Source organism: Bubalus kerabau, chromosome 1 (assembly GCF_029407905.1).
Source record: "Bubalus kerabau isolate K-KA32 ecotype Philippines breed swamp buffalo chromosome 1, PCC_UOA_SB_1v2, whole genome shotgun sequence".
Classification (NCBI taxonomy): Eukaryota; Metazoa; Chordata; class Mammalia; order Artiodactyla; family Bovidae; genus Bubalus; species Bubalus kerabau.
Window position 1 is genome coordinate 219,547,923 of NC_073624.1, and position 23,837 is coordinate 219,571,759.

The 23,837-nt window shown below is 42.2% G+C and overlaps 1 protein-coding gene across 1 annotated transcript in view; it reads right to left on the reverse strand.

The window, feature by feature from the left end:
- DNAJC18 (DnaJ heat shock protein family (Hsp40) member C18) overlaps positions 1–15,168 on the reverse strand; it is a 28,318-nt gene extending 13,150 nt beyond the window's left edge. Inside the window, exons 1-2 of the mRNA XM_055555201.1 lie at positions 15,056–15,168; positions 13,221–13,407 (exon numbers count right to left, since the gene is read on the reverse strand). Coding sequence (XP_055411176.1) covers positions 13,221–13,407; positions 15,056–15,095 — 227 coding nt within the window. The 5' untranslated portion in view covers positions 15,096–15,168. The remainder of the gene's footprint in view (positions 1–13,220; positions 13,408–15,055) is intronic.
- Between the last annotated feature and the right edge of the window lie 8,669 nt (positions 15,169–23,837).

Consider the following 23,837-nt stretch of genomic DNA (forward strand, 5'->3'; position numbering starts at 1 on the left):
AGAAACATCTTTTTAGTATGTCTACAAAGGTCCCTTTTGTACAATTAACTGCTAAACAGTAAATCAATATCCAATCTGTGAGACCCAAAGCAGAAAGAGAGAAAAACTGGTGAACACATTAATGAATCATTCAATTTACTAACAATGTCCTCCTCCCAGTGACAGCTTAATTCCTTTCAAAGTATTTTTACATCTAATATGTTATTCTTTCTATATCCCTGTAAGTGGGTAGAACAAGTATACTAATCCTTATATTAAGGCCCAATCTAAGGTCCTCAAAGTTGAACCACAGGACAGCAAAGGCAGAAGAAATACCCTAACCATTTTTTAAAATGTACCTCTTTTTTATGGCTATCTTTTTAAACTTTGTTTTAAAAAGTTATAAAGGCACCTTACCTACCTCCTGAGAAATCTGTATGCAGGTCAAGAGGGAACAGTTAGAACCAGATATGGAACAACAGACTGGTTCCAAATTGGGAAAAGAGTACGTCAAGGTTGTATATTGTCACCCTGTTTATTTAACTTATATGCAGAGTGCATCATGCAAAATGCCAGGCTGGATGAAGCACAAGCTGGAATCAAGTTTGCCCGGAGAAATATCAATAACCCTTATGGCAGAAAGCGAAGAAGAACTAAAGAGCCTATTGATGAAAGTGAAAGAGGAGAGCGAAAAAGTTGGCTTAAAACTCAACATTCAGAAAATAAGATCATGGGATCTGGTCCCATCACTTCATGGCAAATAGATGGGGAAACAATGGAAACAGTGAGACTTTATTTTTTGGGGCTCCAAATTCACTGCAGATGGTGACTGCAGCCATGAAATTAAAAGATGTTTGCTCCTTGGAAGAAAAGCTATGACCAGCCTAGACAGCATATTAAAAAGCAGAAACAACAAAATTCTGTAAAGCAACTATCCTTCAATAAAAAAATTTTTTAAAAAGCAGAGACATTACTTTGCCAACAAAGGTCTGTCTAGTCAAAGCTATGGTTTTTCGAGGAGTCATATATGGATGTGAGAGTTGGACTATAAAGAAAGATGAGTGCCGAAGAATTGATGCTTTTGAACTGTGGTGTTGGAGAAGACTCTTGAGAGTCCCTTGGACTGCAAGGAGATCAAACCAGTCGATCCTAAAGGAAATCAGTCCTGAATATTCATTGGAAGGACTGATGCTGAAGCTGAAACTCCAATAATTTGGCCACCTGATGCGAAGAACAGACTCATTGGAAAAGACTCAGATGCTGGGAAAGATTGAAGGCATAAGGAGAAGGGGAAGACAGAGGATGAGATGGTTGGATGGCATCACTGACTCAATGGACATGAGTTTGAGCAAGCTCTGGGAGTTGGTGATAGACAGGGAAGCCTGGCATGCTGCAGTCCATGGGGTTGCAAAGAGTTGGACATGACTGAGCAACTGAACTGAACTGATGGTAGAAGAAAAATATCCAAAATACTAAACTATATACAGTGAAACAACTTCCTGCTTCCCCATTTTCTGTCCCCCAATCTCCTATGCTAAAAATAACCACAGTTAGAAGTTTTCTATGGGGATTTCCTTGGTGGCCTAGTAGTTAGGATTCTGAGCTTTCACTGCCATAACCCAGGTTCAATCCCTGGCCAGGGAACTGAGATCCTACAAGATGCATAGCACAGCCAAAAAAAAAAAGTTTTCTGATTCCCATGTACAGAGACAATACATGTATAAAAACTGCCCCATTTTTTAACTTTTTTTTCTTATTAATACCTAAATGTAAGCATATTATAATCATCCTTCTACATCCTTTTTTCAAACAACAATTTATCTTGGGGATTGACCAGTAACTTACAGAGATAAGAAGTACAGGGATAATAGTTTATACCACCAGAGCAGCAGTTCTGACCTTTTTGATATAAAAAGTCTTTTATACCCTTGGGCGACAGTGAGGAGATACCCCTCGTCCAAGGTAAGGAGCATTGGCTGAGCTTTGCTGGAACAGCCGTGAAGAGATACCCCACGCCCAAGGTAAGAGAAACCCAAGTAAGACGGTAGGTGTTGCAAGAGGGCATCAGAGGGCAGACACACTGAAACCATACTCACAGAAAACTAGTCAATCTAATCACACTAGGACCACAGCCTTGTCTAACTCAATGAAACTAAGCCATGCCCGTGGGGCAACCCAAGATGGGTGGGTCATGGTGGAGAGATCTGACAGAATGTGGTTCACTGGAGAAGGGAATGGCAAACCACTTCAGTATTCTTGCCTTGAGAACCCCATGAACAGTATGAAAAGGCAAAATGATAGGATACTGAAAGAGGACACTCCCCAGGTCAGTAGGTGCCCAATATGCAACTGGAGATCAGTGGAGAAATAACTCCAGAAAGAATGAAGGGATGGAGCCAAAGCAAAAAGAATACCCAGCTGTGGATGTGACTGGTGATAGAAGCAAGGTCCGATGCTGTAAAGAGCAATATTGCATAGGAACCTGGAATGTCAGGTCCATGAATCAAGGCAAATTGGAAGTGGTCAAACAAGAGATGGCAAGAGTGAATGTTGACATTCTAGGAATCAGCAAACTGAAATGGACTGGAATGGGTGAATTTAACTCAGATGACCATTGTATCTACTACTGCGGGCAGGAATCCCTCAGAAGAAATGGAGTAGCCATCATGGTCAACAAAAGAGTCCGAAATGCAGTACTTGGATGCAATCTCAAAAACGACAGAATGATCTCTGTTCGTTTCCAAGGCAAACCATTCAATATCACAGTAATCCAAGTCTATGCCCCAACCAGTAATGCTGAAGAAGCTGAAGTTGAACGGTTCTATGAAGACCTACAAGACCTTTTAGAACTAACACCCAAAAAAGATGTCCTTTTCATTATAGGGGACTGGAATGCAAAAGTAGGAAGTCAAGAAACACCTGGAGTAACAGGCAAATTTGGCCTTGGAATACGGAATGAAGCAGGGCAAAGACTAATAGAGTTTTGCCAAGAAAATGCACTGGTCATAACAAACACCCTCTTCCAACAACACAAGAGAAGACTCTATACATGGACATCACCAGATGGTCAACACCGAAATCAGATTGATTATATTCTTTGCAGCCAAAGATGGAGAAGCTCTATACACTCAGCAAAAACAAGACCAGGAGCTGACTGTGGCTCAGACCATGAACTCCTTATTGCCAAATTCAGACTTAAATTGAAGAAAGTGGGGAAAACCACTAGACCATTCAGGTATGACCTAAACCAAATCCCTTATGATTATACAGTAGAAGTGAGAAATAGATTTAAGGGCCTAGATCTGATAGAGTGCCTGATGAGCTATGGAATGAGGTTCGTGACATTGTACAGGAGACAGGGATCAAGACCATCCCCATGGAAATGAAATGCAAAAAAGCAAAATAGCTGTCTGGGGAGGCCTAACAAATAGCTGTGAAAAGAAGAGAAGCGAAAAGCAAAGGAGAAAAGGAAAGATATAAACATCTGAATGCAGAGTTCCAAAGAATAGCAAGAAGAGATAAGAAAGCCTTCTTCAGCGATCAATGCAAAGAAATAGAGGAAAACAACAGAATGGGAAAGACTAGAGATCTCTTCAAGAAAATTAGAGATACCAAAGGAACATTTCATGCAAAGATGGGCTCGATAAAGGACAGAAATGGTATGGACCTAACAGAAGCAGAAGATATTAAGAAGAGATGGTAAGAATACACAGAAGAACTGTACAAAAAAGATCTTCATGACCCAGATAATCACGATGGTGTGATCACTGACCTAGAGCCAGACATCCTGGAATGTGAAGTCAAGTGGGCCTTAGAAAGAATCACTACGAACAAAGCTAGTGGAGGTGATGGAATTCCAGTTGAGCTATTCCAAATCCTGAAAGATGATGCTGTGAAAGTGCTGCACTCAATATGCCAGCAAATTTGGAAAACTCAGCAGTGGCCACAGGACTGGAAAAGGTCAGTCTTCATTCCTATCCCAAGAAAGGCAATGCCAGAGAGTGCTCAAACTACCGCACAGTTGCACTCATCTCACACGCTAGTAAAGTAATGCTCAAAATTCTCCAAGCCAGGCTTCAGCAATACGTGAACCGTGAACTTCCTGATGTTAAGCTGGTTTTAGAAAAGGCAGAGGAACCAGAGATCAAATTGCCAACATCCGCTGGATCATGGAAAAAGCAACAGAGTTCCAGAAAAACATCTATTTCTGCTTTATTGACTATGCCAAAGCCTTTGACTGTGTGGATCACAATAAACTGTGGAAAATTCTGAAAGACATGGGAATACCAGACCACCTGATCTGCCTCTTGAGAAATTTGTATGCAGGTCAGGAAGCAACAGTTCGAACTGGACATGGAACAACAGACTGGTTCCAAATCGGAAAAGGAGTATGTCAAGGCTGTATATTGTCACCCTGTTTATTTCACTTATATGCAGAATACATCATGAGAAACGTTGGACTGGAAGAAACACAAGCTGGAATCAAGATTGCCGGGAGAAATATCAATAATCTCAGATATGCAGATGACACCACCCATATGGCAGAAATGAAGAGGGACTAAAAAGCCTCTTGATGGAGGTGAAAGTGAAGAGTGAAAAAGTTGGCTTAAAGCTCAACATTCAGAAAACAAAGATCATGGCATCCGGTCCCATCACTTCATGGGAAATACATGGGGAAACAGTGTCAGACTTTATTTTTCTGGGCTCCAAAATCACTGCAGATGGTGACTGCAGTCATGAAATTAAAAGACGCTTACTCCTTGGAAGGAAAGTTATGACCAACCTAGATAGCATATTGAAAAGCAGAGACATTACTTTGCCAACAAAGGTTCATCTAGTCAAGGCTATGGTTTTTCCTGTGGTCATGTATGCATGTGAGAGTTGGACTGTAAAGAAGGCTGAGCGCTGAAGAATTGATGCTTTTGAACTGTGGTGTTGGAGAAGACTCTTGAGAGTCCCTTGGACTGCAAGGAGATCCAACCAGTCCATTCTAAAGGAAATCAGCCCTGGGATTTCTTTGGAAGGAATGATGCTAAACCTGCAACTCCAGTACTTTGGCCACCTCATGCGAAGAGTTGACTCATTGGAAAAGACTCTGATGCTGGGAGGGATTGGGGGCAAGAGGAGAAGGGGACGACAGAGGATGAGATGGCTGGATGGCATCACTGACTCGATGGACGTGAGTCTGAGTGAACTCCAGGAGTTGGTGATGGACAGGGAGGCCTGGCGTGCTGCGATTCCTGGGGTGGCAAAGAGTCGGACATGACTGAGCGACTGATCTGATCTGATCTGAAAAAGATATAATTGGATATTATATAGCCTCTCAAGTGAAAAAGGCAAATATATGTTTGTATTATTATGAAGATATTGTGTGTTTTTTTTGGGGGGGGGGGCGGCTGCACCAAGCAGCATGTGGAACTTTCCTGATCAGTGGTCAAACCTGCACCCTCTGCAGTGGAAGCAAAGAATCTTAACCACTGGACCACTAGGGAAGTTCACAAAGATAGTTTAAAACTTGCAGACCTCTTTCCAAAATGGTCTTGGGATTCTCAAACCACACCTTTGACAATAACTACAGCATGAACCCTGGAGTCAAAATGCCTTGGTTGGCATCTGACTTTGCTGTGGACTTAACTCTGTGAATTGTTTTATCTTTTGAAATGGGCTAATAATTATACCTGTATTTCACAGAGCTGTTATAATTAAATTAAGTGTTCATTAAAATGCTTGATAGCATCTGACATGATGTAAATATTGGCTATTGTTAAAAATCTACCACATTCTACAGATGGCCAACAGGTACACAAAAAGATCTCAACATTGCTAATTACTAGAGAAATGTGAATCAAAACTACAATGAGGTATCTATCACCTCACATTGGTCAGAATGGCGATGATCAAAAAGTCTACAAAATACAAATGCTTGAGTGGGTGTGGAAAAAAGGAAACCCTCCTACATTCTTGGGAGGAATATAAATTGGTGCAGCTACTATGGAGAACAGTATGGTGGTTCCTTAAAAAAGCTAAAAATAGAACATATGGTCCTGGACATACATCTGGAAAAGATGAAAACTCTAATTTGAAAACATACATGCACTCCAGTGTTCACAGCAGCATTCTTTACAATAGCCAGATGAATGGATAGAAAAGATGTGGTGTATATATATATATATAGTGGAATATTACTCAGCCATAAAAAATAATGAAATGCCATTTGTAGCAACAAGGATGGATCTAGAGATTATCATACTAGGTGAGGTAAGTCAGACAAAGCCAAATATCATATAATATCCCTTGTATGTGGACTATAAAAAGATGACACAAATGAGCTGATTTACAAAACATATACAGACTCACTGACACAGAAAACAAATTTAGGGTTACCAGAGGGGAAAGCTGTCTAGGTTGGCCATAACTTCCCTTCCAAGAAGTAAGCATCTTTTAGTTTCATGGCTGCAGTCACCATCTGCAGTGATTTTGGAGCTCCCAAAATAAAGTCTGCCACTGTTGTCACTGTTTCCCCATCTATTTGCCATGAAGTGATGGGACCGGATGCCATGATCTTAGTTTTCTGAATGTTGAGCTTTAAGCCAACTTTTTCACTCTCCTCTTTCACTTTCATCAAGAGGCTCTTTAGTTCTTCTTCACTTTCTGCCATAAGGGTGGTGTCATCTGCATATCTGAGGTTATTGATATTTCTCCCAGCAATCTTGATTCCAGCTTGTGCTTCATCCAGCCCAGCATTTCTCATGATGTACTCTGCACAGAAGTTAAATAAGCAGGGTGACAATATACAGCCTTGATGTACTCCTTTTCCTATTTGGAACCAGTCTCTTGTTCCATGCCCAGTTCTGTTGCTTCCTGACCTGCATACAGATTTCTCAAGAGGCAGGTCAGGTGGTTGGTATTCCCATCTCTTTCAGAATTTTCCAGTTTGTTGTGATCCACACAGTCAAAGGCTTTGGCACAGTCAATAAAGCAGAAATAGATGTTTTTCTGGAACTCTGTTGCTTTTTCCATGATCCAGCGGATGTTGGCAATTTGATCTCTGGTTCCTCTGCCTTTTCTAAAACCAGCTTGAACATCAGGAAGTTCACGGTTCACGTATTGCTGAAGCCTGGCTTGGAGAATTTTGAGCATTACTTTACTAGCGTGTGAGATGAGTGCAATTGTGCGGTAGTTTGAGCACTCTCTGGCATTGCCTTTCTTGGGATAGGAATGAAAACTGACCTTTTCCAGTCCTGTGGCCACTGCTGAGTTTTCCAAATTTGCTGGCATATTGAGTGTAGCACTTTCACAGCCATCATCAAGGTCTGTCTAGTCAAGGCTATGGTTTTTCCAGTAGTCATGTATGGATGTGAGAGTCAGACTGTAAAGAAAGCCGAGTGCTGACGAATTGATGCTTTTGAACTGTGGTGTTGGAGGAGACTTTTGAGAGTCTCCTGGACTGCAAGGAGATCCAACCAGTCCATCCTAAAGGAGATCAGTCCTGAGTGTTCATCAGAAGGACTGATATTGAAGCTGAAACTCCAATAATTTGGCCGCCTGATGTGAAGAACTGACTCATTGGAAAAGACCCTGATGCTGGGAAAGACTGAAGGAGGGAGAAGAAGGGGATGACAGAGGATGAGATGGTTGGATGGCATCACTGACTTAATGGACACAAGTTTAGGTAAACTCCAGGAATTGGTGATGGACAGGTAGGCCTGGTGTGCTGCAGTCCATGAGGTCGCAAAGAGTCAGACACGACTGAGCGACTGAACTGAACTGAACTGAAATGAGGGGAAAGCAGGGGCGAGGGAGTGGGAAGGAAGGGGACAGGTTAGGACTTGGGGATTAACAGATACATACTACTTTATATAAAATAATCAATAAGGTCATACTATATATATATAGCACAAGGAACTGTACTCAATATCCTTAATAATCTATAATAGAAAAGAATCTGAAAAAGAACATATATATATATATATATATATATATATATATATATTCAGTTTTACATAATACTTTGCTCCACACTAGAAACTAACACAACATTGTAAATCAACTATACTTTTAAAATCTACCACATTCTTCTAAAGGGTGCATATTCTTGCACTGTTATGGATGTATGGGCTTCCCAGGTGGTTCAGTGGTAAAGAATCCACCTGTCAATGCAGGAGACTTGCATTTGATCCCTGGGTCAGGAAGATCCCCTTGAGGAGGAAATGGCACCCTACTCCAGTGTTCTTGACTGGAAAAATCCCACGGACTGAGGAGCCTGGCAGGCAACAATCTACAGGGTTGCAAAGAGTCAGACACAACTGAGTGACTGAGCATGCATGCATGTACATTCCCTACTGATGAGACATTTAAAGTACCTCCAGTTTTTTCTATCACACAACTCAGTTGAGCAGGCAGAGGCTCAGAGTGTTGCTGAAGAGTTCATAAGTTAGTAACACAGTCGGGACTGTTCATGCAGGGTCTGGAATGTCAGTCGGGGTCCTTCCCTAATAGCTGCTTGTGGGGATCCTATGGATTCCCCACCCTAGTTTCCAATTCCTGATTCCATGGCAAATACCCCTCTGCCTCTCTCTTTCTCTTTCCATCTCTCCCTTATCAGATATATAATTTGAAAATATTTTCTCCCGTTTTGTGGGTTGATTTTTCACCTTCTTGGTGGTATCTTTTGAAGTACAAAATTTGTAATTTTGATGAAGTCCAATTTGCCTATATTTTCTTTTATAATGTGTACTTTGGTTGTCAGCACAAAATCACTCCCTAATCCAATGTCACAAAGCTTTACATTTATGTTTTCCTCTAAGAGTTTTATAGTTTTAGCTCTTATATTTAGGTCTTAGGTCTTAGAATAAATTTTTTTATTTGTATAAGGAAGGAGTCCAAGTTCATTTTTTGCAATGTGGATATCCAGTTGTCCCAACAAGAAGACTAGTCTTTCCCCCATTAAATTGTCTTGGCACTCTTGTCAAAAACCAATTAATCATAAATATAAGGGTTTATCTCAGGAGTGTCAATTCTACTTCATTGATCTAAATGCCTATCCTATGCTAGTGCACACTATCTTCATTCTGAATCTTTGCAGTAGGTTTTGAAATTGGGAAGTATGAGTCTTCCAACTTTGCACTTTTTTCCCAAGACTGTTTTGGCTTCCCTGGTGGCTCAGATGGTAAAGAATCTGCTTGCAATGCAGGAGACACAGGTTCAATCCCTGAGTTGGGAAGATCCCCTGGAGAAGGGAATGGCTACTCACTCCAGTATTCTTGCCTGGATAATCCCATGGGCAGAGAAGCTTGGCGGGCTACAGTCCATGGGGGTCACAAAGAGTTGGACATGACTGAGTGACTAACACTTGGTTACTCTAGGTCCTTTGCATTTTCATATGAATTTCAAGATCAGATTGTCAATTTCTGCAAAAAAAGGTAACTGGAAATTTAATAGGGATTGTGTTGAATCTGTGGATCAATTTGAGGAATATTATCAATATGAAGATTGCTGGGAAAAATATCAATAACCTCAGATATGCAGATGACACCATCCTTATGGCAGAAAGTGAAGAACTGAAGAGCCTCTTGACGAAAGTGAAAGAGGAGAGTGAAAAAGTGGCTTATAACTCAACATTCAGAAAACTAAGATCATGGCATCCAGTCCCAACACTTCATGGCAAATAGATGGGGACACAATGGAAACAGAGAGAGATTTATCTTTTTGGGCTCCAAAATCACTACAGATGGTGACTGCAGCCATGAAATTATAAGATGCTTGCTCCTTAGAAGAAAAGCTATGACCAACCTAGACAGCATATTAAAAAGCAGAGACATTACTTTACCAACAAAGGTCCATATAGTCAAAGCTATATTTTTTCCAAGTCATGTACGGATGCGAGAGTTGGACCATAAAGAAAGCCGACCGCCAAAGAATTGATGCTTTTGAACTGTGGTGTTGGAGAAGACTCTCAAGAGTCACTTGGACTGCAAGGAGATCAAACTAGTCAATCCCAAAGGAAACCAGTCCTGAATATTCATTGGAAGGACTAATGCTGAAGCCGAAACTCCAATACTTTGGCCACCTGATGTGAAGACCCTGATGCTGGGAAAGATCAAAGGCAGGAGGAAAAGGGGAAGACAGAGGATGAGATGGTTGGATGGCATCACTGACTTAATGGACATGAGTTTGAGCAAGCTCCAGGAGCTGGTGATGGATAGGGAAGCCTGGCATGCTTCAGTCCATGGGGTCGTAGAGTTGAACATGACTGAGCGACTGAACTGAACCAATATTAAGCCTTTCGATTCATAAACACAGGCAAACTTCCCATTTAGAGTTTCTTTAATTTCTTTTAATGAAGTTTGTAGTTTTCAATGTACAATCTTACATTTGTTAAATTTATTCCTAAGCATTTTATTCTTTTTGATGCTGTTATAAATGAAACTGTTTTCATTTTCAGATTGTTCATTGTTGCTGCTGCTGCTGCTGCTGCTGCTGCTAAGTCTTGTCCGACTCTGTGCGACCCCATAGACGGCAGCCCACCAGGTTCCCCCGTCCCTGGGATTTTCCAGGCAAGAACACTGGAGTGGGTTGCCATTCCCTTCTCCAATGCATGAAAGTGAAAAGTGAAAGTGAAGTCACTCAGTCGTGTCCGACTCCTAGCGACCCCACGGACTGCAGCCTTCCAGGCTCCTCCATTCATGGGATTTGCCAGGCAAGAGTACTGGAGTGGGGTGCCATTGCCTTCTCCGTGTTCATTGCTAATGTATAGAAAAATAATGATTTCCCTATGCAAGTTTTCCCTTATAGGTGCCCCAGGGCATAGACCCATTGTTGCTACTGGTTTTTTCTAAGTTATATACCAAAGACTCCAGAAGGCTTTTCCTCGAAGAGTCAACCAGGTGGTGCCCAGGACCCTGGGGCAGCAGCTGGCTCCTAAAAAAGTCCATGACGTGGGCACCTCTGTCTCTACCCTCCATGGTCGTGACGCCACCTGGCCTTCTCTTGCACGTTGGACAAAGGATGAACCACAAGAGTTTCTTATCATCACTTTCAAATGAGGGTTTTTCTCAAAATAGCAGCAGCAGCCAGGGGAAGGGAGGGAGGTTTTATTCATTTCCAGTTTATACTGAACCTTTTGGAATTACTGTTTTTCCCAAATTTTTATCTGGCGGTGGATGTGTCATTGAGCCAGCCATCCCCCGAAGCCTTAGTACCCCAAGCTGCCCGCCAGGAGGGGGTCACTACCCTCCTGGAGCTTCTCTTGGATCTCTTTTAAAAGTTCCCCAACAAATAGGATTCTTGCTGGAAAAGGAAGCTTGGTTAAAAAATGTCAAATATGGCTTTATAAATAAAGTCCTGCCCTGTGATGAAGTGGCCATCCTAGCCCAGAGAGATGCTCAGAATTGGATATGGATGAGAGCGACCTGCCTGTGCTGACCCCGGTGCTCTGCCCCCATCATCCCAACCCTCTGGTTTCAGTAGATGTCCCTAGATGGGCTGAGCCATGTGCAATAAGAACATGGATCCGCTATATTTCTTGACTAGAATTCTGAAATTGTATATCTATAAATATATGTTTATTAAGTGAAAAAAATAATGATTTTTGTATATTGATCTTTGCTGAAGTCATTTATTAGTTCTAATAGTTTGTGTGTGAATATTCCTTAAAATTTTCTATACTAGATCATAACATATGTGAATACAGTTTTACTCCTTTTTTCCAATCTGGTTGGCTTCTTATTTTTCTTGCCTAATTGCCCCAGCTTGAACCTCCAGCACAATGTTGAATAGTAATAGCTAGAGTGAATGTAGTTGTCTTGTTCCTGTTCTGTTTCTGATCTTGGAGAGCATCAAATTATTCATCATTAAGTATGATGTTAGCTGTGGATTTTTTGTAGATGACCTTTATCTGGTTGAGGAAGTTCCTTTCTATTCCTAGTGTACTGAATATTGTTATCATGAGTGTTGGATTTTGTCAAATGCTTTTTCTACACCTATTGAAATGATCATATGACTTTGGTCTTTTATTTTATTAATATGGTATATTACATTATTTTATTTTCATGTGTTAAACAACCTTGTACTCCTAGGATAAGTCTCACTTGGTCAAGATATATAATCCTTTTTACATGTTTTAATGTTGCAGAAATCTGTATCCATCTTGTGATGCTTTCATCTGCTTTTGGTTATAGGGTAATACTGGTCTCATAGAATGACTTGGAAAGTGTTCTCTTCTTTGGTATTTTCTATAATAATTAATGAAAGATTAGTTAATTCTTCTTCAGACATCTGGTAGAATTCACCAGTTAAGTCATCGGTGCCTGGGCTTTTATTTGTGGGAAATTGAATTTATCCATTTAAGTTCTCTAATTTGTTTGTTGGCATATAATTGTTCACAGTATTCTCTTACATAATCATTATTTTTGTAAGATTGGTAGTGATATCCCCTATTTCACTTCTGATTTTAGTTATCTGAGTCTTCTCCCTTTTTTGGCTTGGTCAGTCTAGCTAAAAGTTTGTCAGTTTTGTTGATAACCAACAACTTTTGCTTTTGTTGATCTCTATTGTTTTGCTATCCTCTATTTCATTTATTTTCACTCTATATTATTTCCTTCTGTTTGTTCTTCTTTTTCTAGATTTAGTTTGTTCTTCTTTTTCTAGATTAGGTTATTGATTTGAGATTTTAGAAAAATAAACATTTATAGCTATAAATTTCCTTTAAGTATTGCTTTAGCTGTATCCTATATGTTTTGGTGTGTTGTGTTTTCATTTTCAATCATCTCAAAGTATTTTCTAATTTTCCTTGTGACTTCTTCTGTGACCTATTTGTTATTTAGGAATATGTTGTTTAATTTTTACACATTTGTGAATTACCCAAATTTCCTTCTGTTGTCAATTTCAAAGAACATACACTGTTTTATTTTAATCCTTTTAAATTTATTAAGGCTTGTTTTATAGCCTAACATATGGTCTACTCTGGATAATATCCCATGTATACTTGAGAAGATTGTACATTCTGCTGTTGTTGAGTAGGATGTTGTACAGATGTCTGTTATGTCAAACTGGTTTTCCCCAATTCTCTTAGAGTAGAAGCAGGGCAGTAACTTCAGATTATAGCCTAACACTCCACTTCCACCTAACTTTGCCTCTGAGGCCAAGATGTTATTGTGCTTCAATGATAATAATAATAATAGCAGTCATCTGCGCTAGGCACTCTACATAAAATCACTCATTTAATCCCACCACAGGCTCACCTTTGTACTCCAAGCAGTTGCTCCTCTGTATAAGTGGAGTTCCCCTCACCCTGTCGGGTCTGACTCCATTCATTCTCAGACTTCTTTTCCTTCTGTCCCTTCATGCAGTTACAGCAACCACAGGGGTCATGACTTTCAGGAGGTCTGTCTTCTGGGTATTTGTTTCTTCTGACTGCATCAATGTACGCTGCAAAATAACAGTACCTCCATAAGGGTTCACTCTGACCTGCAAATCAACTTTGCTACTGGCCTTAGCTATCTGGGAGGCTGCCTATAGGCCAGTGAATGTTTGAGGGCTAGGTTAGTGGTGTCATACTGACTTTTACAGATCCAAATCCATACAAAGCAGAAGAAACATCTTCCTTGAGAAAACAATACAGAAAATATAGACGCAATCATGAAAAACTTTTAATGTCAGAAACATGAAGCATTAAAATGTCCATCATCCCTATAGGCATCAGCCAGCAAATATTCTTGATTCAGGGCCAGTAAAGGCACTCCAGAGGCATCTGCCCAATACCTTGGATTTAGGGCAGCACCAGGGAAGTCTATTTCTCTGTGGTTCATGGTCAGAAGAGAACTGTTCATAACATATTATTTTTTGTTGCAATGTTTTCCACCACTAAGATTTAAAGTAGAGATGAGTTCAATGTTTAAATGGTTATAGAACTAATACATACAAGACATTTGGCTAGATAGATCAAGGAGGTGTATCAGTAAGACCTACTCCTGACCACAAAGAGGTTACTGTTTAAAGGGAGAGAATTTAATTAATCATAATGCCTGCAGAGTGTGGAGAGGGCCACAGGAATATAGTCAAAGAAGGCAGAATGCTCATGTCCTGTCTAGAGGATCTGGGTAAGACAAAAACCCCTTTTCTCCTGCTTAATAGCTTAGTGACTACCCATTGCTCCATGTCCAGATCTCTTCTCATGGGCCCAGCCTGTCTCTTTAGCTTCAAATCTCACCACAAGGTCCTCTGTACTCTACCTTCTACCACAACAATCTCCCTTCAGATCAGCAATGCCTTGTTTTCTCTGGGCCTTAGCACATGCTGTTTCTTCTGCCTGCAAAACTTTCTCTAAGTAGGTCTGGCTAGCTCCAGCGCATCCTTCATGTCATCATATGTAACGCTTTCTTCATGAGGCCTTCTCTGAAACCCAGGTCGTGTTGAGTGCCTTAACAGTATGCCCCCACCAAATCTTCAACCTTGCTGTGTAGCCCAGGACATTTTGGGCTTCTTTTGTAACTGACTGTTTACCTGTCAAACTCCCTCAGTAGACTGAGAGTTCTGTGGGCTCAGGGGACCATGTCTGTCAAATCCATAATGCAGAATACATAATAGGCATTGGTTCAGTCCTCTTTGCCTGACTGTAGGATGGAATGGGCTGGCTTATCCGTCCCAGTGCTGGATGCAGGGACAAGACGAAACCCAGGTCTAGGGTCAGGCAGCCCAGTTTGGAGGCGAGGATAAGGGCCGGGTAGGCAAGCTGCGGGAGACTGCGTTACCCCGCCCACCCTGGCGCGGGAGGGGCCTGATAGCTGCAGGCCCTGGGCGGGGCTGGGGGCCGCAGGCAACAAGTCGTCACAGGTGACTGTGGGTACCGAGCCGGGTCCTCAGCTTGAACCAACGCTTCTGGATTCCATATCCCGGTCCCCTGTACTAGACAGTCTCCTACCTCACCAGGAACCCCACTCAGGCCCAGCATCTTCTCATAGGCCTCTGTCCTTCATCTCAGGCCCAGGATCTCAGCCCTTTCAAGTGCCATCAGGAGTCCCATCCCTGATTTCTCCGAGACCCTGCCCTGTCCCACCCTCCAGCCAGGACCTAGTACCTTCCGTCCAGCGCTCCCCGCTGCCCAAAGTCGCTGCCATATCGATTCCCAGTCAGCAGGTCTGCCGAGCCTCCCCCGCGCCCGAGGCTAAATGGGAAGGGGGGGGGGGGTGGCCAAAAAAAAAAAAAAAAAAGCGCGAGGCATGCTGGTCATTGCAGTCCAATCCATAGGAACTGCGGCTCACTGGACTACAATCCCCGGCCTGCATTGCGCCAGGGGTCGCAGCTGCAGTGGTGTAAAGGGGCGCGACCCTTGAAAGGCCTGTGGAGGAGTGTTGCTGCCTGTTGACTGTTAGCGGCTCGTAGCTGCTACTGTGACAACTGCGGGCAGAGCTTTTCCTCATTTGTAGCGTGGGGATAGTGGCTTCCACGCCGCATAACAGCTGGGAAGTTCAAGGAGACGCGATGAGATTCACTGGGAAAGACATTGCAAACTATGGGCTAGAGGGTGACATTGTGACTATTTTTAGCCTCAGGGATGTCCTTTTAAAATATACGCTGACCCCCTATTCTGTGTAAAAGTGTGTGTTTGGTCCAGGACAAGTTTTGGTGATGTTGAACCCAGCTCTGGGAAGAATCAAGGAAATTAAAAGGTGAGAATTTTATGTGGTTAGAAGGGAGAGTCTCTGGCATAGTTTCATTAGAGTGTCCAGTAAGAGTAAGGCGTAGAGAAAGAAGAAAAAGTCAGGTTTTGGAGCTGGCATTAGATTCCTATATTTGCTTTTCCTTAGTCTTCATCCATCCCAGGATGTCTGAAGTCTCCATCAGACATCCATCCTTGAAGTCTCCAGGAACCCTCTGAGAATTCTCTCCTCCACCCTATTTGTTTACTGGGCCCATCCCCTTTTCTGAAGTACCAGGCCCTAGAAGATAAGTGAAAAGGAAATGAAGAATTATCCCTGCATTTTCCCAGTCAGGTTTGCATGGAGCCTAGTGAAGAATAAAAGCGATTCTTAAGTGTCCTTACTGATTCATCCCTGCAGGTGAGTTGTGATGGCCAAAAATCAGGTCTGCAGAAGTGAAACATGATCATGTACATCCCCAAACAAAGAAATCACCTGGAATTCACTGAGATCTTAGTCACAAAGACCAAATAAGTTATGTCAACTATGATATCAAATAGCAGCTACTTAGGTAGTTGGGGTGGAGTGGGGAGATATACAGCCCTAGACACAAACTAAAAGGGTAAATGCTTTCAGTTGTAAGCAGTTCCATCCCTTCCCTGCAGTCATGGCCCTGGGATACATGAACATCAGTGTGTACACAGAAGGCTGGGTCCTGAAGAAGCCACTTGTGCTCTTCAGACAAGGGGTCTGATCAGGGACATCCTTTAGGTGTTTAAAGGAAGCTTATTTGGTTTAGGGAAGCTAGACAGACTACTCTAGAAGATGAACAGGGAAAGGTGAAATATGTCTTGAAGTCCAGGGACACTGAACTAGAGTCAAAGATGTCAGAATACCATGAAGTCAGAGGTATCTGGTTGAGAGTGGGGATGCTAGAGCATTATATGGGAGAAATTGGATTGAGAAGAGTGCTATGAATTATGGGGCTACTTAGGAGTAGGCTCACAGACTACTAACCAAACTGATCACATTGACCGCAGCCTTGTCTAACTCAGTGAAACTTTGAGTCATGCCGTGTAGGGCCTCCCAAGATGGACGGGACATGGTGGAGAGTTCTGACAAAATGTGGTCCACTGGAGAAGGGAATGGCAAGCCACTTCAGTATTCTTGCCTTGAGAACACCATGCTGCTGCTGCTGCTAAGTCGCTTCAGTCGTGTCCGACTCTGTGTGACCCCATAGACGGCAGCCCACCAGGCTCCCCCATCCCTGGGATTCTCCAGGCAACAGTACTGGAGTGGGTTGCCATTTCCTTCTCCAATGCATGAAAGTGAAAAGTGAAAGTGAAGTCGCTCAGTCGTGTCTGACCCTCAGCGACCCCATGGACTGCAGCCTAACAGGCTCCTCCATCCATGGGATTTGCCAGGCAAGAGTACTGGAGTGGGGTGCCATTGCCTTCTCCTGAGAACACCATAAATAGCATGAAAAGACAAAAAGATAGGACACTGAAAGATGAACTCCCCATGTTGGTAGGTGCCCAATATGCTACTGGAGATCAGTGGAGAAATAACTCCAGAAAGAATGAAGAGACAGAGCCAAAGCAAAAACAACACCTAGTTGTGGATATGACTGGTGATGGAAGTAAAGTCCGATGCTCCAAAGAGCAATATTGTATAGGAACCTGGAATGTTAGGTCCATGAATCAAGGCAAATTGGAAGTGGTCAACAGGAGATGGCAAGAGTGAACATCAACATTTTAGGAATCAATGAACTAAAATGGAATGGATTCGGTGAATTTAACTCAGATGACCATAATATCTACTATTGTGGGCAAGAATCCCTTAGAAGAAATGGAGTAGCCATCATAGTCAACAAAAGAGTCCAAAATGCAGTACTTGAATGCAATCTCAAAAATGACACAATGATCTCTGTTTGTTTCCAAGGCAAACCATTCAATATCACAGTAATCCAAGTCTATGCCTCGACCAGTAATGCTGAAGAAGCTGAAGTTGAACGGTTATATGAAGACCTACAAGACCTTATAGAACTAACACCCAAAAAAGATGTCCTTTTCATTATAGGGGACTGGAATGCAAAAGTAGGAAGTCAAGAGATACCTTGAGTAACAGGAAAATTTGGCCTTGGAGTACAGAATGTAGCATGTCAAAGACTTATGGAGTTTTGCCAAGAGAACGCACTGGTCATAGCAAACACCCTCTTCTAACAACACAAGAGAAGACTCTACACGTGGACATCACTAAATGGTCAATAATGAAATCAGATTGATTATATTCTTTGCAGCCAAAGATGGAGAAGCTCTATACAGTCAGCAAAAACAAGACTGGGAGCTGACTGTGGCTCAGATCATGAACTCCTTATTGCCAAATTCAGACTTAAATTGAAGAAAGGGAAAACCACTATACCATTCAGGTATGACCTAAGTTAAATCCCTTATGATTATACAGTGGAAGTAACAAATAGATTCAAGGGATTAGATCTGATAGAGTGCCTGAAGAACTATAGATGGAGGTTTGTGACACTGTACAAGAGGCAGTGATCAAGACCATCCCCAAGAAGAAATGCAGAAAGCAAAATTGTTGTCTGAGGAGGTCTTACAAATAGCTGAGAAAAGAAGAGAAACTAAAGGCAAAGGGGAAAAGGAAAGATATACTTATTTTAATGCAGAGTTCCAAAGAATATCAGGGAGAGATATGAAAGCCTTCCTCAGTGATCAATGCAAAGAAATAGAGGAAAATAATAGAATGGGAAAGACTAGAGATCTCTTCAAGAAAATGAGAGATATCAAGGGAACATTTCATGCAAAGATGGGCACAATAAAGGACAGAAATGGTATGGACCTAACAGAAACAAAAGATATTAAGAAGAGGTGGTAAGAATACACAGAAAAACTATACAAAAAAGATCTTCATGACCCAGATAATCACGATGGTATGATCACTCACCTAGAGCCAGACATCCTGGAATGCGAAGTCAAGTGGGCCTTAGGAAGCATCTCTATGAACAAAGCTAGTGGAGGTGATGGAATTCCAGCTGAGTTATTTCAAATCCCAAAAGATGATGCTGTGAAAGTGCTGCACTCAATATGCCAGCAAATTTGGAAAACTCAGCAGTGGCCACAGGACTGGAAAAGGTCAGTTTTCATTCCAATCCCAAAGAAAGGCAATGCCAAAGAATGCTCAAACTACCACACAATTGCACTCAAATCACATGCCAGTAACAGAGAAGGCAATGGCACCCCACTCCAGTACTCTTGCCTGGAAAATCCCATGGACGGAGGAGCCTGGTGGGCTGCAGTCCATGGGGTTGCGAAGAGTCGGACACGACTGAACAACTTCCCTTTCACTTTTCACTTTCATGCATTGGAGAAGGAAATGGCAACCCACTCCAGTGTCTTGCCTGGAGAATCCCAGGGACGGGGGAGCCTGGTGGGCTGCCATCTATGGGGTCGCACAGAGTCGGACACAACTGAAGTGACTTAGCATCAGCACATGCTAGTAAAGTAATGCTCAAAATTCTCCAAGCCAGGCTTCAACAGTATGTGAACCATAAAATTCCAGATGTTCAAGCTGGTTTTAGAAAAGGCAGAGGAGCCAGAGATCAAATTGCCAACATCCATTGGATCATTGAAAAAGCAAGAGAGTTTCAGAAAAACATCTATTTCTGCTTTATTGACTATGCCAAAGCCTTTGACCGTGTGGATCACAACAAACTGTGGAAAATTCTGAAAGAGATGGGAATACCAGACCACCCTACCTGCCTGTTGAGAAATCTGTATACAGGTCAGGAAGCAACAGTTAGAACTGAACATGAAACAACAGACTGGTTCCAAATAGGAAAAGTAGTATGTCAAGGCTGTATATTGTCACTTTGCTTATTTCACTTGTATGCAGAGTACATCACGTGAAATGCCAGGCTGGATGAAACACAAGCTGGAATCAAGATAGCTGGGGGGAATATCATTAACCTCAGATACACAGATGACACCACCCTTATGGCAGAAAGTGAAGAAGAACTAAAGAGCCTCTTGATGAAAGTGAAAGAGGAGAGTGAAAAAGTTGGCTTAAAACTCAACATTCAGAAAACTAAGATCATGGCATCTGGTCCCATCACTTCATGGCAAATAGATGGGGGAACAATGGAAACAGTGAGAGACTTTATTTTTGGGAGCTCCAAAATCACTGCAGATGGTGACTGCAGCCATGAAATTAAAAGATGTTTGCTCCTTGGAAGAAAAGCTATGACTAACGTAAACAACATAGTAAAAAGCAGAGACATCACTTTGCCAAGAAAGGTTCGTCTAGTCAAAGCTATGGTTTTCCCATAAGTCATGTATGGATGTGAGAGTTGGATTATAAAGAAAGCTGAGTGCTGAATTGATGCTTTTGAACTGTGGCGTTGGAGAAGAACTCTTGAGAGTCCCTTGGACTACAAGGAGATCCAACCAGTCAATCCTAAAGGAAATCAGTCCTGAATATTCATTGGAAAGGCTGATGTTGAAGCTGAAGCTCCAAGACTTGGGCCACCTAATGTGAAGAACTGACTCATTGGAAAAGACCCAGATGTTGGGAAAGACTGAAGGCATAAAGAGAAGGGGAAGACAGAGGATGAGATGGTTGGATGGCATCACCAATTCAATGGACATGAGTTTCAGTAAGCTCCAGGAGTTGGTGATGGATAGGGAGACCTGCTGTGCTACAGTCCATGGGGTCACAAAGAGTTGGACATGACTGAGCGACTGAGCTGAACTGAACTGAACTAGGAGTAGGGTCCAGGTTCACGAATGCTGGACAAGATTTGGGAAGCTGAGGCCTCTTGGAAATGTCTGGTACCTCAATGACCTTTCCCGTTATCCTCTGAAACCTCACTTCCTCCACTTCTAGATGGCTCGGTGACTTCTAGATCAGTAAAAAATGGTTTAGCATTACAACTTTCTCAGATATTACCATGCAAATATATCCATCAGCTCATTTACACTTCAATTAACACTTCTGGGTGAATTTTTCTGTGACTATATCACCAGGACTAACTTAGAACTCCAAATCCTCAACATTTAGAACACGTCTGTGCCAGTTTTTGCTTAAGCACGCCAACTACACAACAAAAATAATTTGCACTGTCAAATTCAATCTCTGTTTGGTAAAAGAGGAAACTGTGGGCTTAAAGGGCTCAGGATGGAGATGCTGGGGAAAGTAATCAGCAGGAAGAGTGAGAGCACCTGGGAAGGAAATAAGGGACAAGAACTTGGCAGTCCTCAAAGAAAGGGAGGTAGGTGCAGAAAGAAGTTCAAAGAGATGAGAAAGGACATCCACAAATCAAGGGGGAAACTGCTGAGCATAGCCACACAATGTTTCCTAGCAAATTCAATAGAATTGAGTAGTACCAGCCTGTCTTGCCTGGAAAATCCCATGGACGGAGGAGCCGGGTAGGCTGCAGTCCATGGGGTCGCTGAGGGTCGGTCATGACTGAATGACTTCACTTTCACTTTTCACTTTCCTGCATTGGAGAAGGAAATGGCAACCCACTCCAGTGTTCTTGCCTGGAGAATCCCAGGGATGGGGAAGCCAGGTGGGCTGCCGTCTATGGGGTCGCACAGAGTCGGATATGACTGAAGCGACTTAGCAGCAGCAGCAGCAGCAGCCTGGCTTTGGGAAATTGTATTCAAGACCTAGGCTGGGAGGTCTGCAGTAACTCATCTGCTAAACCACTTCACCTAGAATCAGCCTCAGATTTTCTATCAGTTTCTCTACATTTAGAAAAATTTGTTGAACTGTAGTGAATTTTTTCTGGTGATACTGAGGTTTGCTGTGTCCCCTATATGATTGAGGTGCTGCTCCATCCAGCCCTGGAAGAAAGATACTGAATAAATCATCCTTCTGTTTGATGGAGCCTGTGCTCCTGAGATGACTTTTCAGTTGACCTCCCATTGGATGCAGGGAGAAGCAAGGGAAGAACACATAGCAACCAGCCCACCCCTGCCACCTGTTCCTGCCTTGGAGTCCTGGAGTCCTATGTTAGAATAGGGAGGAAGCCGTCCAGTAAATGACCACCATCCTGTTGTCTAGACATCAAGGAAGAAATATGGGCTCAGGAAAGCTGCAGGGAAAGGCTATGCTTGGATTTCCTGTCAGAGGTGGGGTTCTGTATTTACATAAATAGTAGGATTCTCCAGCAGAAACCCCTTTAATATAGCTTGCTAGAAAGCAGAATTCAGCATGAAGTGAATTCATCCTTAACCTCTTCCAAAAGGGTATTTATTTGACAACAGGAAAGTCAACTTGGCTAATGTGGTATTTCAATGTTAATTTCAGGGTAAAGGCTTTTAGTCTCTTGTTGATACCAGTTTACCCCATCTCTCCCACATATAAATTCCTTAGGACTAACAGCTCATATTTGCATAACATTGTCCAGAATCAGGGGGAAGTTTGTGGCCTTATAATGAGGATGTCAACTGAGTTACCTAGAATGAAAGCATGTCCTTAACCTAATTAGTCCAGCATGATAAGGAACTGAACCAAGTCCCCCTCCAGTCAGAGTAACAATAACAATTCAAAAAGAATCCAGTACTTCTAGACATTGTTAGGTCACCTGGAGAGTTCTATCCCAGTGAATGGATTTTTGTACTGGAACTGGCTAGGAAGTCATGTGTTTTTTGCATTGTGGCTTAAATAAAATATATCAATTATTTTTAAAAGCTATAGAATTGCTGTCACATGTTGGGTACTCCAGGAAATAGAGTCTCTGAGATTTGTATGCTGAAGGTTTATTGTTGAGTGTTCCTAACATTAAGTTGTGAGTTATAAGGGAAGCAAGATTAAGCAGAGGGAGAAATTGATATAAAGAGTCCAGGTCTTCACCCCTACCTCCACCCCCATTGACTGGTCATAAGTCAGCTATGAGCCCTCAGCAGCCAACACTCCCAGCAGTTTAAGGTCAAGAGTCTTGATCCTGAAGTGGGACCTGGGTAGTGGTACTCCACATTATCTGCTGCAGTTGCCAGCTAGCCCTTTTACTTTCCAAGTGTCTTCACATTTACTATTCCATTTTACCTACCAAGTAGCCTGTGAGATAGACAGGGCTAGGCCAGGATCATTCTTCCACATTGATGCACAACTAACACATAGGAAAATCTAAGTCCCAGAGTCACCCAATACTCGTCTCTGGCTCCCACCCAGAACGATCTCTGCTCAAAATAGTGTGTTAATTTTCTCTTACATCTTGAGTTTATCAAGTGTAGAATATAAGAACTAAAAAAGATAGGGAAGACCAAGTAGTCTACCCACCTTACTTTAAAAGTAAGAAAATAGTTTCAGAGATGGGGATGGTTTCACCCAAATCAAGCTGCAAGTCTGTGGCAGAGCCCAGCCTTTTGACTAGATTCTCTGCACTCACAAGCCAGTTTTTGTGACCTTTGATGTACTGGGCACGGTGTACCACATAGAAGCTACAGACATGAGCAGGTTACAGGCCCTGCCCTAGAGGATTTTACAATCCAGTCAGTTTCTTCAGACCACTTTAATAGTTTCATTGAGACAAGTAGAGTGAAACTTTCTGTTCTAAGCTTTCTCTCTCCTGTTACTTCATAGAGTCTAAATCCAGAAGAAAATAGCCTATGGTTGCTTCAGAATGGCTGATTTGTATTTTCTTGTGTTCTAAACTGCCATCAATCAGATGCTTACGGTGCTCCATGCAGACATACCCAGATGACTCTTCCATTGACTCTCCCCAACCAAGATTCACTTCCAAACCAGTGTCACGGTAGAGAGTACTAAGAATACAGATGACTTTCTTTTTCTCATTCTCTTTAAATGACTTTACCATGTTTGTGAACCTTCATTCTGTTTCTCAGACACAGAAATCATAGCTGCGTGGGGCAGAGGGGGTAGATTTAGGTTTATGAAGTCATAGATCTATCCTTCCCAGTGCTATTCCCACCGGTAGGATGAAAGTGAATCACGTCTACTTGGGGCAGGCAGAGGACGTTTGCCTTTATATTATTCAGCTCTTGTCACCGGAGTGTCTGAATCAAAATGCGTTGTACCTCTCGTGTTCTCACTCGGCAGACCAACTGGTGACAGTTGGTCACTGTTTATAGCTCCTTTTCTCTCCCTTCTATTGGAGTGGTTAGTCCTCATCACTACTTAATAAATCAATTAAAACAAGGCAGACCTAATAAAACATTTTCTCCACTTCCCAAGTTTCTC